The sequence below is a fragment of the Vidua chalybeata genome, chromosome 4 (assembly GCF_026979565.1).
Source record: "Vidua chalybeata isolate OUT-0048 chromosome 4, bVidCha1 merged haplotype, whole genome shotgun sequence".
NCBI lineage: Eukaryota > Metazoa > Chordata > Aves > Passeriformes > Viduidae > Vidua > Vidua chalybeata.
The window spans coordinates 72,427,903-72,447,818 of record NC_071533.1 but is presented as its reverse complement, the minus strand read 5'-3'; the positions used below and the strand labels follow the sequence as shown (position 1 = coordinate 72,447,818).

The 19,916-nt window shown below is 57.5% G+C and overlaps 2 protein-coding genes across 2 annotated transcripts; both read right to left on the bottom strand.

Moving 5' to 3' along the window:
• Positions 1-89: 89 nt before the first annotated feature.
• On the bottom strand, positions 90-2,378 carry LOC128787039 (homeobox protein not2-like). Its single transcript, XM_053940900.1, has 2 exons — positions 2,087-2,378; positions 90-1,296 (listed from the first exon to the last, which is right to left on the bottom strand). Exons 1-2 carry the CDS (start codon positions 2,216-2,218, stop codon positions 1,138-1,140), a joined length of 291 nt encoding a protein of 96 aa, XP_053796875.1. The 5' UTR covers positions 2,219-2,378; the 3' UTR covers positions 90-1,137.
• Positions 2,379-16,068: 13,690 nt separating this feature from the next.
• On the bottom strand, positions 16,069-18,049 carry NOTO (notochord homeobox; the record flags this gene model as incomplete). The annotated part of the gene is made up of 3 exons (XM_053941654.1): positions 16,069-16,303; positions 16,765-16,949; positions 17,857-18,049. Coding segments are annotated over 3 exons (612 nt in total), but the record flags the coding sequence as incomplete, so codon positions are not given.
• Between the last annotated feature and the right edge of the window lie 1,867 nt (positions 18,050-19,916).

Genomic DNA, 19,916 nt, shown 5'->3' with positions numbered 1-19,916 from the left:
GCCCTGGGCAGCTGTAGGAAGGCAAGGTGACAGCCTGAGTCCTTAGTCCTGGCCCCCCAAAGCCCTCCCTACCCCCAAAAATCCAGCTGTTAACCGCATCGGGCTGCTCCAGATGTGCTCGGAGCGCTCCGGGTGCTGCGTCCCAGGGCACCTGCAGGGATAATGAGGAGAGAACAGAGCAGCAGCTGTGTCTGGGCCACAGTGGCACATCTGGCCGCGGGGCAGGGGGCCCTGTGCTGCAGCAGCTGAGGTGTGGGAGCTGCTTTTTACTGCAGCCTCCAGCAGCCCTGCAGCTTGGGCAGCCCCGGGGCAGCTCCCTGCAGCAGCAGCAGCACACGCACACCCTGGGCAGGGACAGCAGTGCCAGGGGACACGCAGCACCCGGGGCTGGATCCAGGTCTGGGGAGCCCTGGAAAAGGCACGGATACAGCAAGGCACTGACAGGAGGAGGCACTTCTGCTCCAGGGCAGGCTCGGACGCTGCTCCTCAGGAGTCTGTGCGTGGCAGCACAGAGAAAGGGCTTCCCCTTTTGGGGTATTTTGGTTGTGATTGGTCTGAACATCAAACATGGGGGTCAAGTTGAGAAGAAAAAGCCATCAGGGAGATTCTCCTCCTTCCTCCTTGGAGCACACAGCCACACATCAGTGACCCGGGCTGGTTTGAAATGTCCTTGTGCTCAGAGCCATCAGAGACAGATCCCATTGCCTGCTCAGCATCAGAGACTCTCTGATTGTCACCCCAGCATCAAAATCATCCTCTGATTGTCACCCCAGCTGCAAAGTAACCCTCTGATTGTCACCCCCACACCACAGAAACCAGCAGATTGTCACCCCAACATCAGAATCACCCTGATTGTCACCCCAGCACCAGAGACACCCTGATTGTCACCCCAGCCTCTCTGCTGGAAACTGTTTGTGTGTCCTGGTGCTTCATGAGCAAACAGGAGATCACCTGCCACTAAGTGATGAGGAATTACAGCACTTGGCTACCGAGCAGCAGCCAGTGAAACCTGGGGGGTTCCTTCCAGCCAGCTGCAGTTCAGTCCTGTAGCTCCAGCTCTCAGATCAGTCTCACTTGGACCAAAGCAGCACAGACACGTCCCCAGGCATCAAAAACCAGCCCAGTCTCCTCGGCTGTTCAAAGCTCCACGTCCACGGGGTCCTCCTCGTGGTCCTTGCTGCCGGTGGAGTCGGCGCTCGCAGGCTGGATCACCCCAAACTGCGACAGCTTTGCCGCCTTCTGCTCCATGCTCTGCTTCCTCCACTTGATCCTCCGGTTCTGGAACCAGACTTTGACCTGGATGGGAAGTGGCACAACAGCTTAACCCAAAGGCTCCAGGAGCCCTTTTCCAATCCACGTGCTCCCGAGGTGCATATCCCCAAAAAGCAGAGCTCCTTAAAGTGGGAAGGTGCATTATTCCTTAGAAGGAGGTGAAGCTACGGGGGCAGAGCAGTGATGGGAAAGGATCAGGGGATGGAGGAGGCAGCTGCACTGAGAAGGCTCTGGCCAGGGAAGTGAAGGAAGCAGCTCCCTAAGGAGCCCCTGAACCCATCCCCAGGACTGCAGTTGCCACAGGGCATGATGAGACTCCCGATAATTATCCCTTGTCCCTCCAGAACTGGCCTTGTTTTGCTCTCCCTTTTTCCCAGCTGAATTTAGATCCCACTGTGGAAGATCACCTGGCTCCTTCTTTCCACACTCTCCACACTAAACAAGCAATTTACTGTGGGAGGAGCAGGAACTCACACGGCAGAGCAGGGAAATAATTATATCCAGTGTCATAAAAGGACACTTGAAACAGTCTCCAGAGGATCGTGACAATGCAGACACAGCAACAAACCCAGCTCCAACTCTAAAGCACAGCAGGGTTGTGCTCCTGAATGCTTTTTGTTCCACTTCATGGATTCAGAAATCTTATCCAGAAACCATCCAAACTCCAGGCACATCTCTTCAACGTCACCTGGCAGCAGGGTGTCCCACGGGTCACTTTGCACCGTGCCCTCCTCCCACCACGCTTCCCAGTGGGACCATCAGCACAGAGCAGCCCCGGGATCAGTTCCACCAGCTCGGCTCCCCCATCCCTTACCTGGGTCTCTGTGAGATGCAGAGTTGCAGCCAGGTCCACCCTCTCCGTGCCCACCATGTACTGCTGCTTGAGGAACTCCTGCTCCAGCCGCTCCAGCTGCTCTGGTTTGAAGACCGTGCGGACTCTCTTCATCTTGCAGGGCCCCCCCGACCTCCAAGGCCCAGCAGGACCCAGCGGGTTGGTCCCAACACAGTGAGACAACTCCAGACCTGTGAGAAAGCAGCAAGAATTGAAGGGCTCTGCACTAAAGGAGCTGGGAGAAAGCACAAACCCAGCAGGGATGTCCCTGCCCTGTCCCTACCCAGAAAATCTCATCCAGGCTCCTTTTCCCATGAAAAGCTGGAGTAGAAGAACTTTTGAGGGCCTGTTCTATGGTTTTACCCTCAGGATCCACCAAGGACAGTCCTGGACGTGCAGCCAGACCCAAAGAAATCAGCACTCAGTGAGGTGGGCAGGATGTGACCTTTGCCTGCACAGGACCTTTGTAACAGGACAATGAATTGCATCAAGAGCTGCAGAACACAGAAATCCCACCTCTGTCTCCAGAACCCCCGAATCACAGATGTTCAAAGTTTGGGGGAGTTGACCCCAGACTGGCCCCTGGTTTTCCCCTTCCCTTGGCACACCGGCTCAGTGTCCAGGATGCAGCTCTCATGCAGGACCACATCCTGCACCTCTGCTCCCCGTAAAGTTCCCAGGGGTGGTGATGATTTAGCAGGACTAACAAGTGTATCTGACCTGTCTCCTCTCCAGCTGTGGCCTGAGGTTAACCGTAATTAGCATAAATTAACATACAATCCAACACCTGCACTGCCACCGGCACCTGACTGAGAGCAGGTCTCCCTTTCCCCAGTCCCTCATCCTCCCTGATCCAGCTGATGTCCCTGCTCACTGCTGCTCCTTGCAATCCCTTCCCAGCCCAACCACCGTGAGTCCATGCCCAGGTGATTGCCCTGGAGATCTGCAGGGCTCACAGCACAGCCTGAAGGGTTTAGGAGCCATAGGAGCCACGGAAGGCCAGCACTGATGGCACCGCGGCTTCTCCGAGCACCAGATTCACTTTAACATAACCACTAATTACAACCAGTGGGATTTTCCCTGTGGAAAGCACTGGCAGGATCAGGCCATTAATGGTCCCCATCTCTGCTGTTCCAAATTATTGTGGCAAGCCAGGTTTCTCTAGCTTTTATGGAAATACTGCACATAATGATCCCCATTCACACCTGCTACTTATCTCTCCTTTAATGACTGATCTTGTCACGTTCTCCAGGCACAAACCTGCACCTTGACCTACTTATTTTCATTAATTGGGCGTAAGTTCTGCGTGTGTTTAAGGATTTGTGGGCCGGAGACCTGACAGCTTAACAGCCGTAATTGCACTTAAAACTATTTTCATCATTAAAATCTTTTCACCCATCACTTTTTGTTTCTATTTTAACACTGGAATAATAGCAAGTGTAATTTCCAACATGAAGCGCTGAGTGGAAATCGCTCTGCAAATTGTTTAACTGTGTTTTCATACCTGGATGTTTGATATAATATAAAGATTAACACAATTCTGCAGATGCTGTCTCGTGAAAGAAATAATGTATTAAATAGTTCTGCTAAGTACTTAATAAAAGATCAGCAAATGCTTTTGGTGCCTGAATATTGTAGCAGCAGGATCAAATCTGGAGTTCCTTATACACAGGGAATATAGGCTTGGCTGCAGGTTTTGCCTGGACAACAGCAAGATCACGCTCTGAATGCTAAAAAGGAATACTTAATTTCAAGAAAAATACTCTGAATAGAGATACTTTTGTTAAAATCACTTGGTCGTTGTCCTTATAAAGTTCCAGTAAAAATAGATCCTGACAGATCAGGCAGTATCATCCATCACCACGGTGTAAATTTTACCCACGGATCAACAAAAACATTTTCCTTAGATGCTTCTGCACTAAAAATATGAAGTTTTGGGGGCCAAGTGCCACAAAACACTTGACAGTTTCACTTCTGTGAGTGAAAAATTGCAGGGAAAGCAAAATTAGAGAGGGATGAGGGCAAATTTGGGAGAAGAGGGACCCACACAGCAGCAGAGGTGAAGAAATTAATTCTGGGAGCGAGGCTTTGAGAAATGACAGCCGGTTTTTGATTAAAACTCTGGCAGTGAAGTGCCTTCCTGCTATATGAGAGGAGAAATAAATGCCAGTGTGTGCAAAGTCAGCCGTAAGATCTCATGGAACCACGGACTGCTTTGGGTTGGAAAGCTCCTTAAAGATCATCCAGTTCCCACCTCCGCCACCTTCCACTAGCCCAGGCACTGGAATACTGCTTTGAGCTCTCTCACTTTACTGTTGCATCTATTCCAAGTTTCTGGCTCCATCTCAAATGCAAACAGTGAGTTTGGATATTCTGCACCAGGTTCTGGACTGGGGACTGAATCATGGATTAGTAAAAACCTGTAGCATCTTCAAGGAATCAACCACGGGCTCTTTCTTTGTCAAACTGTTCAGAGACATCAGGTGTGTTAGAAACTGCCTCGCAATATAGCAAAAATTAACAAATAAACAAAAAAACCCACATAAACCCGTCCTTTTTGGTCTCGCTATATCGATCACCTACAGAGGGGAAAAAAAACTCCAAGGAAAGTTTTCCCTGTGCCTCGTCCCTGTCCCGCAGCCGCAGCCCAACGCTTCAGCTCGGGGCTGCTCCAGAGGCTGCAGGAACGAAACCACCCCGGCAGCGGGGACCGCGGCGCTTTGGGGTGACCCCGACCCCGTTATTTCCCAGCGGGCCGGTCCCGCATCCCGTCCCCGTGCGCGGCATCCCCGCTCCGCGCCCCGGCCCCGCTCCCGCCCGGCCGGACCCCGCTCACCTGCCCCGGGCCAGGGCCAGGGCCAGCCCCACGCTCCGGGCAGCGGCCCCAGCCCCGCCGCCGCTGCCGCCGCTGCCGCCGCCGGGGCCGGCCCGGCTGCGGGTCCCGCCGCGGGCCAGCGCGGGGCTGGCGGCCCGGGGCTCACGGAGGCGGCGGGGCCGCGGCGCGGCGGCTCCCGGGCGAGCAGCGCTTCGATGTGGAACGGGGTCTTGGGGGGCGGCGGCCCGGGCCGGGGGCGCGCCGGGCTCTGCAGCATGGCCGGGCCGGTGCGGCCGCCGCCGCCCCGGCCGCTTATATGGAGGGCGAGGGGCCGGGGACAGTCGCACTCCTATGCAAAGCGGCGGCGGGGGGGCGGCGGGGGCTGCACACACCCCGCTGGCCGCCAGCGACACCCCTGCCTACACCCCTGCTTCCCCACCCATACCCCTGCTTCCCTACCAGCACCCCTGCTTCCCTATCAGCACCCCTGCTTCCCCACTGACACCCCACTGACACCCCTGCTTCCCCACCGACACCCCTGCTTCCCTACCAGCACCCCTGCTTTGCTACTGACACCCCTGCTTCCCCACTGACACCCCTGCTTCCTCACCGACACCCCTGTTTCCCCACTGACACCCCTCCAACACCCCTGCTTCCCTACCAGCACTCCTGCTTCCCCACCCACACCCCACCAATGCCCCAGTCTCCACACCGACACCTCTTCCTCCCCACCGACGCTCCCATGGAAACCCTCCTTGCTCTCAAGCTCTTCCATGGACACCCCTCTTTCCACACCAGCACCCCCATGGAGAGCCCTGCTTCCGCAGTGACAGCCCCACGGATCCCGTTCCCAGGGACAGCCGCACAGTCACCCCACGTTCCATGGCAGCACTCCCACAGACACCCCTCCTTCCACCCTGGCACCCCATGTCACCACACCCCATGTCACCCACACCCCTCCTTCCACCCTGGCACTCTTTTCCTGCTGCCACCTCCAGTGTCACCTGCCCTGCATCTTCCTCTACAGTGACCTGTGGGGGTCTTTTCCCGTGGACCACCACTGGCCCTCTGTCCTTCCCGAGGATGCCCCATGGATAACGATTCCTTCCTCATGGACCCCTACACCAACAGCTGTTCCTTCCTCAGACATCCAAAACAACCTAAACTCCTTCCCAATGGACACCTCACACCAGCACCAATCCCCTCCCCACGGACACCCCCAGGGACACAAACATAACCCTCAGTCCCATTCCCAAACTCACAGGAGCCCCCGCAGCATCTCCTGGCCGCACTCCTCAGGGCACAGCCTACGGGCCCCAGGCTGTGCCAGCACATCACATCGTGCCCCTGTGCCGAGGGGAATGTGTCTCTACCTGTCCAGGTGTGCCACAGTGTGTGGGAATATCTGGGACACGGGTCAAGCACCTCAGGAGCCTGCCAGGATCCGAGGTGACCGTGTCCTGGGAATGGAACTGGTGCCATCCCTGTGTGACACCCTCGGAGCTGGGCACAGCCACGTGGGCTGATGGGGAGCTGTGAGTGGCACAGACTCCTCTCTCAGGTGGGATTCCTGCTCAAATCCCACCAAATTCCCACTGGAAATTCACTCTGGTGTGTACAAATACAGAGAAGCCCCAGGGTCTCCAGGTTAATATACACAGAGCAAAAATCCCCTGTGGTTTAATAACCTGGCATTAACCATCCCTGCATGCATAGGCTCACGGGCCATATCCACTAAATCCTGCCTTCAGCAGGGATTCATGCCATTTAAAGTTTCTTTTCCCTGCACAATGCATAGAAATAATTACAAAAATCTCTGTATTTTTGAGCATTTCAAAGCAGATGGGAATACACAGGCAGGATTATCCTGCTCACGAGGAGGCACCCTGGTGATGGCTACAAGATCCTCAGGGAGGAGGATGCCCACAGGACACAAAAGAGTCCCCGAAGTTTGCCTTTAAAACACGTTTTCTCCTGTCTTTTAGCATCCTGTCTTCCCCAGCAGCATCCAAATAAGTGAATAAATACAGCTGCTGCTTTATTGCTCCTTATCCAAACAGGCAGCTCCGATCCTGCTGCCATGGAACCACGGCCTTAATTGGAATCACACGTTCAAAGCTGGGTGAGTGCTGAATCCTCTCCCAAAAAAAAGTCACCTTGGGAAAAAAAAACATCCTTGGAGATTCACAGCTCCTGGCTTTGCTGGCACAGAGTATGTGTGGGATTGAACATGGGTGTCATTAGATGAGGTTTGGGGTTATTAAAAGGTTATTAAATCAATTTATGATTTTTGCTCTTTATACTAAGTCCTGACTAGTGCTGTGATTCCCAGGGAAAGCAATGTCAGAGCTGCTGCAGTTATTAAAGGATCTGTGTTGGGGTTGTTGGGATGGGCGAGCTGCAGGCAGGGCAGGGACGCTGATGGATCCCCCTGGCAGGATTGATGGACAGACAGATGGACAGGGAGATGCTGGGATGGACAGGGAGCCCCTGGGATGGACAGGGAGCTGCTAGGATGGACAGGGAGCCCCTGGGATGGACAGGGAGCCTCTGGAATGGACAGGGAGCTGCTAGGATGGACAGGGAGCCCCTGGGATGGACAGGGAGCTGTTGGAATGGTCAGAGAGCCCCTGAGAGGGACAGGGAGCTGTTGGGATGGACAGGGAGCTGCTGAGATGGACAAGGAGCCTCTGTGATGGACAGGGAGCCGCAGGGATGGACAGGGAGCTGCAGGGATTTACAGAGAGCCCCTGGCATGGACAGGGAGGTGCAGGGATTTACAGAGAGCCCCTGGGATGGACAGGGAGCTGCAGGGATGGACAGGGAGCTGCTGGGATGGACAGGGAGCCCCTGGGATGGACAGGGAGCCCCTGGGATGGACAGGGAGCTGCAGGGATGGACAGAGAGCTGCAGGGATGGACAGGGAGCTGCTGGGATGGACAGGGAGCCCCTGGGATGGACAGGGAGCTGCAGGGATGGACAGGAAGCTGCTCTGACAACAGGAGCCCCTGGGATGGACCGATGGATGCACCTCCAGCCAAACCCCGGCTGAGTTTTCCCTTCCCTTCTCCCCCTGGGCCGCAGCCGCTGCCTAATGACATGTCCTGTTTCCCATTAGTGCTGTGTGCTCAGCTAATGCATTTTGGTGGGAAAGCTGGAAATTTTCACCCGCTGGTAATGACTTGGGAAATGTAGCACCCAGCAGCCAGGCAGGGCGGGGGACTCTGGCCAGGACCCCCACCTCCCCTGCCCACACCAGCTCCAACCACCAGCCCAGACCCTCCAGAGAGGGGACATGAAAGGATGGGATGTGATCCTCTTTGGTTTTCTGCTGGTGGTTATTTTATTTATTTTATTTTATTCACTATATTCTATTCATTATATTTTATTCCCGTTTTGTTTTTCAAGAGTGTAGAAAATAAAAGGGGAAGGGGGGTGGAAATCTCTTAGGGGGAGTTTCTTAGAGAAGGGGTAAAAAAAATCCCAACAACAAAACAACAACCCAAAAAGCCCCCCAAAAAGCCCCCAGCCCTTTGTAAACATCCCCCCTGAGCAAAGGGAAGGAGGTGAAAAGCATTTCCTGATAACTCCATTAAAGAATGAGGCTGCATTAACATTCCAAGTCCCTCGACAAGAGATGAAAGTGGGGAACTCAGTTCAGCCTCTCCTGCTCCAGATGTTATTATGGGCTCCCTGAAAGGTTTTTTTATTTCTTTTTTTGCAAAGAGACAAAGATGTTGCCTACTTCAAACGGGGCTAATTGATGCTAATGACTATCAGATAGAGGGGGGGCCCTTTTTCCCCCTGCCAAGGGGAAAGAGAGAGCGCATTTTACAATCCCCCCATAGAAAACGCCCCACTCTTCAATCCAGGTTGGTGCTTTAGGGATTTTTGTTCCTCCCTGGCTGCTGCTTTCTCTCCTCCTCCTCATTCCCCCCCTCCCTGCTTCATCTTTTCTGTCCCCCTTCTTTTGGGCACCCCGCAGCTCTCACTTGTTTGCCCATGAGAAATTTCACACCTCGCCTCTCGGCCGGTGAGGAGAGCCCGGCTCCATTTCCATCCCTCTCCCAGCCGCAAACCCATCCCAGCGGGGCCAGAGGGGTGGCGGAAATTTCCCCAAACCCACAGCAAGCACACGCGAAAACGTGACGGGGATTTGGTGCATCTGTAATCCGAGGCGTGAGTGCTCCTGCCAGAGGGGAAACACCGCCGGGATCGGGAGCATCCCTGCACTCAGGGAGAGGATGGATCCCAGGCTCCCTGAAATCAGGGGAGGATGGATCCCAGGCTCACTGAAATCAGGGGAGGATGGATCCCAGGCTCACTGAAATCAGAGAGAGAGGATGGATCCCAGGCTCACTGAAATCAGGGAGAGAGGATGGATCCCAGGCTGCCTGAAATCAGGGAGAGAGGATGGATCCCAGGCTGCCTGAAATCAGGGAGAGGATGGATCCCAGGCTCCCTGAAATCAGGGGAGGATGGATCCCAGGCTCCCTGAAAACAGGGGAAGATGGATCCCAGGCTCCCTGAAATCAGGGGAGGATGGATCCCAGGCTCCCTGAAATCAGAGAGAGAGGATGGGTCCCAGGCTCCCTGAAATCAGAGGAGGATGGATCCCAGGCTGCCTGAAATCAGGGAGAGGATGGATCCCAGGCTGCCTGAAATCAGGGGAGGATGGATCCCAGGCTCACTGAAATCAGGGAGAGGATGGATCCCAGGCTGCCTGAAATCAGGGGAGGATGGATCCCAGGCTCACTGAAATCAGGGGAGGATGGATCCCAGGCTCCCTGAAATCAGAGGAGGATGGATCCCAGGCTCCCTGAAATCAGGCGAGGATGGATCCCAGGCTGCCCGTGCTGCTGAGCCAGGAGCTGCTCCTGCTCATTGGAATAAATGGCCCAGCACCAACAGCCTGAGGAGGCTGAAATCCTGAGCTATTTTAACGAAAATTGCCTTAAAAATGGGATTCTGAGCACCAGGTTTTGGCCTTACGTGAGATTTTTGCAAAGGTTTCTCCCGTGCTGTCCAAAGTGACAGTAAATAATAATCCATGAACCAGTAATGGGCAATTAGGAATGTTCTCGAACCCCGTGGCTCCTTGAGCTGGTGATTTACCCCTTTCCTAACCTATCCCACCAAATCCTCCAGGAGAAGGGAATGGGGGTCTCTCTTTGCAGTGGGAAGAGGAGCACGGGTTTTCTCCGAGGGGGACAATGGATGTGTTCCTATTCCTCCAGGCTAGCACCTAGGAAAGATAAATTCCTCTGGCTCACAGCAATATCTGTGGGTGCTCTGTGCACCCCGAGCACCTGGAGCTGGGTGCCAAGGAGCCACCCTGCCTCAGCTGTGTCACCCTCAGGCAGGCCCGGGGAGCTGCAGGGAGCTGCAGACCGCGGTGCTGGAGCTCAGTGCTCCTGGTAAATCCCATCTCTCCTGTTGCAGGAGGATCCAAGTCCCCTTCTGGATCCCCAGCACCTCACAGGGTCCCACCAACAGCCCCAGACTGGGCGAGGACAGGAGCCCGGGTTCCAGGTGACAAGGGCAAGGCCACCCCCCAAGGACCCTGCCGGATTCCGGTGTCAGTACAGCACGGGATGGACAGGACAATTTAGGGACGTGCCAGTTTCACAGAAGAATGTCATCCCAAACGCTGGCCTGGAGAGGAATCTGTGCCGGTTCTCTCCATCCTCGTCACCTCATCGTGTCTCCTGCCTGTCAAACCTCCCCAGGCTGACTCAACCTGTCCAAGGCCAGGCTGGAGGGGCTTTGGGGCAGCCTGGGGTAGTGGAAAATGTCCCTGTCCATGGCAGGGGGTGGAACGAGATGGTCCTCAAGGTCCCTTCCAGCCCCAGCCATTCCATGATTCTGTGTTCACGCAATGGAAAATTCCCCCTGCAAACCCCAGGGCCCTCGGTTTGTGCTCGGGGGGAGGCAGAGGACAGCAGCCCCCGGAGCCCAGCCCAGACAGCCAATACACACCCGAGCCGCCCCTCAGACACCGCTCCCCGGCTTCATTGTCAGGTTAATTTAGGATAATGGCCTGCAAAGCACCTCAGCCCCATCCAGGCCTCATTAGCACTTGATAATATTGAGCATCCTGAGGAATTAGGGCTTTTCCCCCTCCTCCCCAGCCGGGGCTGATTCATCACCCGGGCATGTCCAGGCAGGAGGCGCGGGCAGCCCCTGCAGCCCGGCGGGGCAGGACCGCATTCTGCCCCAGCTTTTCCCTGGGGACAAATCCCTGATCCCGGCGGGCTGGTTCCTGCGTGTCGGGCTCCTGGCTAACACATCTGGCCCCGTAGCTCAGCCAGATGTGCAGTGAGGGAGCGGGACGTGCTGCACCCCCGCCCTCGCCCGCCGCGGCTCCCTGGGGTCCCTTCCCACACCGCGTGCCTGGAGAGCGTGAGTTGGGCTGGATGACCTTTAAAAGTCTCTTCCAAGCCTAGAATTCCGTGATTCCATGGAGCTACATCCGGCAAAGCCTGGGAGAACCCCCAAAAATCAATTATGGCTCAAGACGCCCCGTGCTCCTCCCGTCACGCACAGCCCCGGAGCCCCTGCTCACAGGGGTTGCAATTCCAGGTGTCGGGAGCATCCCAAACCTGCGCATTTCAAATTAATTGGGAATTCTAAACAAACTAAGCATTGAGGCGGCACTGGGCCGGGCCTGAGTGCGCCATCAGCCCGCTGCTCCCTTCAATTATCTTTTTTTTCCCACATTGTTCTGTCCTAATGAGGAGACTAATGACCAAAGGATGGTTCATAAGTGGTTCCCAGACTCTCCTTGCCCAGGGCAAACACCGTCCACAATAGGATCACAAATTGTAGGGAGAAGCCCCGGCTGATCACATCAGAAACGGTGCAGGGATTTATCTCTCGGCCTTAACAATAACAGTATGTTCTTAATCGCCACTCCAAAGGGACAACTGGCGGGGGATCTGCCCGGCCTCATCATTAAAAGCTGGCAGCATCTTTGCTAGCGCTGCCCCTTTGTTCATCTTGCATTATTCCAATGCTCCGGCCCCGTTAATTCCTCTCCATCTTATTAAATCAATAGAGATGGAGTGGGGGGAGGATGGGGCAGATCCAAGGCTCGGATCCGGCTCGGCTCTCCGCGGGGGAGCGGGCTGGGAGCGGGGTCACACCCGGCCCGGCCCCCGAGGGCCCGGGGCTGTGCTCACCCAGCTCCTGCGCCGGGGGAAACTGAGGCACGGGAGCTTCACAGCCGAGCTCAGCCCCAGGACGAGGTTTTAGCAGGGTCGGGAAGCGCTTTATCTGCCCGCCAGTCCCACACCTTCCGTCAGGATCCCCGTATTCATCCCACAGCATCAGCGCTCGCTTATTTAACGATTTAATCAGTTTTTACAATAAAATCAAACAGATTTTGTGCAAAGATGGTGCCAAGGTCGCTCAAATTCATCCCACAGCAGCAGACATCACTTGATTGAATGATTTGTTCAGCTTTTACAATAAAATCACACCAGGCAGAGGGGGGGGGGGTCTGGTGCCAGGTTGCCCCCCAAGGAATCCTGACTCATCCGTGCTGGGATGACAGCGCTACAGGGACAAGGGTTTTGGGTTTGGTTTTTTTTTTTTTTTTTTTTTTTTTTTTTTTTTTTTTTTTTTTTTGCCACAAACCGTTTGCAAAGAGGGAGATTGTGAAATTTCCTTTTTTTTTTTTTTTTTTTCTTTTTTTTTTTTTTTCTTTCCTCTTTTTCATAACAGCTCATTTCACCAGAACTGGTTTAAAGCCAGGATTTGTAAACCCGAAGATTTTGGTCACTGCAATGCTCAGTCCAGAGGGGAATCCTCAGTTTACCGGTTCCCCTGCTGCATTTCCAGGCAGGTCACTCCATTTCATCCTTATTGTCATGTATCCAGGAGAGTTTCATTTAAAATGTGGTGCCTTTGCTCCCTGCGCAGGGCAGCTTGGGGTAAATTGATCCCAGACAGTCTGGAAAATAGGGGATGTCGTGGGATTTCCACCCGTTGCTCATGATGTCTTTTTTATATTCCCACTGAAACCGGGCAGAGCCCCCAGCAGCCTCGGGAAACTCATTTGATGTTTCACCCGGGAATTAGCGGGGAGGGAGAAGCAGGGGAAACGCTCCCTGACCATTTAACAAGATTACACGAGGGGATGGAGCCCGCAGCGCGCACGGCCGCCCCCGGCCCGGCCCGGGCTCTGCCTTGAACCTCTGCCCGCGGCTCCCGGTCCCTGCCGGCAGCCCGGGCCCGGCTCGGGACTCGCTAATCCCATTGAGCGACCCCCTGCAAGCGGGGAACGGCGCTCCCAGCCCGGGGAAGGGACGCGCCGGGTGCCGGGGCACGGGACGAGGGTGCGGGGTGCCGCTGCTCCAAACGCCCCAAATCATCCCGGCAGCAAGGGGGGGCAGGGAGGGGCACCCCGAGAGCCTGAGCGCTCGGCTCCACCTGGTTATCCCCTCTGCAGTCTCTCCGCGCCGGTCCCATCCCATTTAGCCAGCCGGGCATTTGCACCTCTTCAGCAGCGCCCTGCATTCATCCCCATCAGCCACTCGCGGTCCCTCGGGGAAACACCTCTCCCTGATCAGCCTTCAGCCACCCCTGCCTGTCCCACGAGCCTCCCGCTTATCTCTGGAGCCGGGAGATTTGCCGGGAAGGGCTCAGCGCTGCATCTTTGGCAGATAACCTTTATCCCCTTAATAAAGCTGCTTAATTCTCACTTCCTTTTAATTATCTGTCACTGAAAGCCACCTCGGGTTTTGCAGACAGGTGAAAAGCCAGCGTCTTTCTGAGAGCCATGGATTGGGAAGAGACTGACAGGGTCTTTGGGATGTGGGGGGATTTGGGTAAGGACGGGCAGCTCTTATTCTTTCTTTATTCTTCCTCTTTTATACACAGGTTTCCTGAGGGATGAGAGGACCAAGGCTCTGTCCCAAGTGGATCGATCCAGCCCGAGACCTTCGCAATGGTCTCTCTCCCTTATTTTCCACAGCGCCAAATCACAGCGCCCAGCCTTGATCCCAATCCGCGTGCCCCGGTGGAGCTGCCAGGAGCTGGGCTGAGCTGCAGACAGCAGGGTCGGAGAGGAAGGAAACTGCATTCCTACCCCCTGCCCAGGCTGGCAGGGCCAGCCGGGATGAGTCCAGCTTTTTCTGCAAGCCATCAACTCCATCCCATAATCGGGGGCAGAGCTGGGGGCTCGGCTCTCCTCATCCCCACTGCAGCAGCGATCCCCGCTTTGTCCCGCGCAGTCCCTTCCCCACCCCGAGGAAGCTGCGAACAGGTCAATCTTGGCCGGGAGGAAGAGAAGGGATGGCATTCCCTGTGACTCAGCCGTCCCGAGGGGACAGAGCCATCCTGAGCCCTCAGGGGTTATCACCCCCCATGGCAAAAACCTCCCGCTCAAATCCCGAGGTGCCACAGGAATGTGATTTAATCCGCCTCATACACAAGTACATTTTAAAAACCCAGCAGTTTTAATTAAATCATTCCCGGGTCGGACATTCCCCGCAGGGGGGGCAGAGCCGGGCAGACCCTGCGGGAGCATCCCCGGAGCGGGGTCGGGTCCCCCACTGCTCCCGGGAGGAGCCCGCTCCTGAGCCCCGCCAGCTCCCGGGGGATTAAAGGTGTCCTGAGAACAACGAAACGGCCGCAATCAGCTCAGCCCCCGGCCGGGCGGGATTGAAACAGCCCCGAGAGCCCTCTTGTCTCGGGGCTGATTGTAATGAACCACCGGCATGCGAGATTAGCGCCTTAAAGCCGCGCCCAGGCCGGGCTCCCGGCAGACATGTGAAGACATTAGCACAGTTTGGGCTCTTTGAGATGTGCCGGCTAATCCCTGCAACAGCCGGGACAAAGGGCAGCTTCCGTCACAGCGTCCCCTCCTTCTTGCACTGTCCCTCTCTCCCTGCACTGTCCCCTCCTCGCATTGTCCCCCTTTCCCTGGATCACCCCCGTCGCGCACTCCCCCTCTCCTTGCACTGCCCCTTCTTATATTGCCCCCTTCTCCTGCAGCTTCCCCGTTTCCAGGCGTCATTCCCCCTCCCCGTGCACCATCCCCATCTCCTGATATTGTCGTCTCTCCCTGCACCATCCCCTTTTCTGTACACCATCCCCTTTACCCTGCACCATCCCCCTTTCCCTGCACCATCCCCTTTTCTGTACACCATCCCCTTTTTTCTGCACCATCCCCTTTTCCGTACACCATCCCCTTTACCCTGCACCATCCCCTCTCCCTTCCCAATCCCCTTTTCCCTGCACATCCCCTTTTCTCTGCACCATCCCCTTTTCTGTACACCATCCCCTTTACCCTGCACCATCCCCCTTTCCCTGCACCATCCCCTTTTCCCCCACATCGTCCCCCTCTCCTTGCACTGATCCCTTCTCTTTGCACCATCCCCTCAACTGTCCCCCCTTTCCTGGACTGCCCCCATCCTTGTCCCATGTTTCACACCTGCCCAAATAAATCCTGCACCTGAGGCTCTTCTTCCCCCAGCTCCAAAGCCAGGCACAGACAAAGCCCAGCTCCAGGAGCTGGTGCTGCCCAGCTGAGCACCCCATGTCCCACTGCTGCTCTTCTCTGGGACATCCCAGGTACTCGCTTGCTTTGCACCCTTCAAGGAGCTCCCCAGCCTCCCACCTCTGGCTCATCCCCTGCTCAGTGTCCATCCCAAAACTGCTGTTTTTGAAACCTCCACCTCTGCCTAAGCAGAGCCAAGCAATGAAAATCAAAGCCTGGCTAATCCTTGCCCAGTTGAGATGTCACCCAGGAGCTCAGGTCAGAGCTCCCTCCAGCTCTGCCTCCAGGTGCATTTCCCTGCTGTCCTGCCTCTGAAATCCCTGGAGAGGAAGGCAGCACTGGGATTTATGAGCTGTGGGCAGAGCAGGGTGTTGTGGTGAACAGATCCTCTCCAGGATTCAGGGCCTCTGTGAAGCTCCTGACACCTCTGGGATGAGCTGAGGCTGCAGTGACTCCCACTCCCCCAGGTCAACTCCCAGGAAGAAGCCCTGCAGGAATGGGGGTTATTCCTGCAAAGACGAGTCCAAGAGTTGCATAAATAATTTATTTCACCCCCAAGCCGCAGGGGTGCCCTGTATATCCTGTATATATTAGATATTGCCAGCTATGATACATCCTATAATACACACAAAGGGCCCGTGGTGGCTCAGCAGCTCTTTGTCACAGTCTCTGCAGGGGCTGTCCCTGAGCCCGGGGATGAGGACGTGTCCTCCTGGCTGTCCCCTGACTCTGCTGGGAAGTCCTTGTCCTCCTCGTGGTGGCTCTGTGAGTCTGGGCTCCTCTGCGGGGTGCCCAAACCCATTTTGGCCAGTTTGGCTTGTTGCTGTTCCAGGCTTTGTTTCCTCCACTTGATCCTCCGGTTTTGGAACCAGACTTTCACCTTGGAAGCACAGAATCATGGAATTAAGTCTGGAAAGGTCACTGAGTCCAGCCATTAACCCAGCACCACCACGTTCACCACTAACCCCTGTGCCCAGGTGCCACACTCGTGTTTTTGAACGCTTCCAAGGATGGAGATTCCCCTTGGGAAAGGGTCAAGCTCGGCTTTCCAACCTGGCTGCTCCATGGCCCCTGGGCTCAGGCAGCATCCCATCCATCCCTGGCAAGATGGAAAACTGCTCCCTGCATCCCAGGAGCTGCACCTGCCAGTGCTGGAGGAGTCCAGCCTGAAAAGGGACACAAGGTCCTGGCTCTCAGACAGCCGCGCTGTGCCTCAGTTTCCCCACCCGTGATCCACCACCCTTTTAACGGAAACTCCGTGCCAGGCTGGGGGACAGTCCCAGCTCCCTGGGGAAGCTCCCTGGAGCTGCTGGTGGCCGCAGGAGGGGAGGTGGGGCTCACCTGCTCCTCGGTGAGGTGCAGGGAGGAGGCGAGCAGGCAGCGCTCCTGCCCCACCAGGTACTGCTGCCGCGCAAACTCCTGCTCCAGCCGCGCCAGCTGCTCGCTGCTGAAGATGGTCCGGACTCGCTTGGCTTTGCCAGCCTTGCCTTGCAAGAGGGGGAAGCAGCACTTGGAGATCAGGAAGCCTGGAGGGGACACAGACAGGGGTCAGGGTGGGGAGGAGCCCTCGGAGGGGACCCCTCTAGAGTTTCCCTCTAGAGTGTCCTGGGGTCCTTGTTTCCTGGAGAGGCAGAAGGAATCTTCCCATTTGGAGGTGTTCCCTTTAAAGAGTTTTTTTTTTTTTTCAGGAGGGCCCTGTGTTTCCTGAGGATCTCCTTGGAGAGGTGGACACAGATCCCTCACGGAAAAAAAAAATCCCTTTGAGGGAATTTCCCATGTAGAGGTGGAAGGAGCTCTCCCACATTTGGAGATGTCCCTTTTGGGGGTGTCCCAAGAGAGATGGGCATGGATTCTCCTGGAAGAGATCCCTTTGGAGGAATTCCCCCTTGGAGAGGTGAAAGGAGATCCCCATTTGCAGACGGCCCCACGGGAGAGGTGGGTTCAGGCCCCGTTTGGAGACATTCCCGTGGGCAGGACCCTTCCTGGAAGAAGTCCCCTTGGGAGGGGTCCCTGGGAGAGGCAGTCAAGGGTCCCCCCTGGAAGGGATGGAAGGAGGTCCCATTTGGGGGTATTCCCACTGGAGAGGGGGCTGGGGATCCCTCGGAAGAGATCCCCGTGAATGATGGGATCCCCTAAATGGGAGAGGTGGCCAAAGGTCCCCCCTGGGAACGGTGGAAGAGGGTCCCCATTTGGGGGTGTCTCCCTGGGGAGGAAGGCCCCCGTTGCGGGGTGTCCCCCGGCAGAGGAGGATCCGTGGGGAGAGGGGGTCTCTCCTGTGGGAGCAGGGAGGAGCCCCCACTGCGGGCGTCCCCGGGAGAGGCGGGTGCGGGTCCCCGAGGGAGAAGGAGCCCCCTCGGGGGGCCGGGCCGGGGTCCCGTGGCGGGGTGTCCCCGAGCAGGGGAGGGTCGCGGGGCGGGCTCGGGGGAGCGGTACCTGTAGCCCCGAGGCGGGCGGCCCAGGCGGGGGGCAGCCCGCAGGCGGGGGCGCAGAGCGGCGGCAGCGGCGGCCCCGGGGCCGGGGGGCAGCCCCAGGGGGGCGGCGGGGCCGGCGGGGGGGGCGAGGCCCGGCCCAGCAGCGCCGCGATGGTGAAGGAGCGGCCGGGGGGGCGCCGGGGCCGGGGCCGGGGGCGGCATGGCGGGGCCGCGGGGCAGCGCCGCCCGCCCCTTTATAGGGCCCGGGGGCACCGGGGGCGGGACCGCGGCGTCGCCCCTGCCCCGCCCGGCACCCGCTCCCTGTCCCCTCCTCGTCCCGCTGCCCGCCGCGGGGGTGTCCCCTCGCCGTGCCCGCTGCTCTCCATCGGGTGTCCCCTCCGGACCCCCGGCCCTCAGTAGGGATGTCCCACCGCGGTGTCCCCCAGATCTCGGTGGCGATGTCCCCCGCCGTGTCCCCTTGCCCTCGACTGGGTGTCCCCTCCGTGTCCCTCTGCCTTCAGTGGGGTAACTCCCCGTGTCCCCCTGCCCGTGACTGGGTGTCCCCTCCGTGTCCCTCTGCCTTCAGTGGGGTAACTCCCCGTGTCCCCCTGCCCGTGACTGGGTGTCCCCTCCGTGTCCCTCTGCCTTCAGTGGGGTAACTCCCCGTGTCCCCCTGCCCGTGACTGGGTGTCCCCTCCGTGTCACCTTACCCTTGATGGGAGGACACCCGCCACGGCCCCGTCCCCATTTCAGATGTTGTCCCATGTCCCCCTGCCCTTCACTGGGTGTCCCTTCGTGTTCCCCTGCCCCCCATTGGGATGTCCCTCCATGTCCCCCCACCCCCGGGGCAGAGACCCCCCCCGTGTGGGTGACATTGGCCCTGAATTACTCAGTGGGACCACACAGGAACACCCCAGTGTCACCCCAAGGCCACCAAATTCCCGGGGCAGGGACTTGGGGTCCCCCTTGGCCCTCTGAGCTCTGTCCCCAGCCTGCACCCCCTGCACAGCTGCTTTTTGGGGGGTCGGGGTTCGGGTTAGCGAGGGGAGGGGAGCCCCAGGGACGTGCTGGTGGCAGCGGCAGAGGCGGGGGGGGGGGCTCTCCCTGCACCCCCCAGCTCGGCTGATGGGATTCAGATGGTCATTAGGGTCTGAGATTCTTAAAAACCCCCGCAGCCTGCCCTAACGAGCTGGGAAAAGTCACACCTCGGCCGGCGCGGCGGGGGGCGGCCGCTCAAAGACTCCCCCGGGGCTCGGGGCTTTACTGGGGAGGAAATGGGGCGCGGGGGAGCCGGGCCGGGGCCACATCTGAGCCACAGCAGCCCCCTCGTTCGGCTTTGCCGAGGGACAAACCCCGAACCTGCTCCGGGCTGGGAATAACCCCGAGGATCGCTGGAAAAGTCATCAGGGGCTGAGCCCTGGCCGGGAGCACCCCCTGCTCTGCGGCCACCCGGCACCTCGGGGATGGACGTGGGCACGGGCACCCCCAGACCCGCCGTACCGGGGCACCCCCGGCCGGGAGCCTGCAGGTGGGGGCTCCCCAGGGGGGTCTGGACTCAAAAAAAACCCTAAAATCCCGCGGTGGGCACCGCATTCCCTGGAGCAGCACAGGGACCCCTCCCACCGTCACCACCACTGCGGTGGGGGCAGATGAAGGCCCTGGGGAGGGGGCAGAGATGAAAGAGTGGCAGATTTGGTGTTACCGAGTCTTAATGACGGCCTTGGAAAGATAAAAAGGCAGGAGGCCCTTGGTGGGCTCGGCTGTGTTTGGATAGGAGGTGCTTTCCCTTTTTTTATTCCCTTTTTCCTCCCCTCTGTTTGATGGAGCTCAGGACGGGGGTGCTCGGTGTCCCTGAGCTGGGTGGGACGCCAGTGGCACCTGTGGGATCGGGATCCAGGTGATATAGGGCCAAAATGGGGATACTGGGACCCGGTGGTGCTTTGGGATCCACGGGGGGATCGGGTCCTGGTGCTCGATCGGGAGCTGAGATGGGGCTACTGGTGGCCAGTGGTGTTTGGGATCCACGGGGCTGGGATCCAAACCTCTCGGGGTGAAATGGAGGTGGAGGTAGCCAGCAGTTTT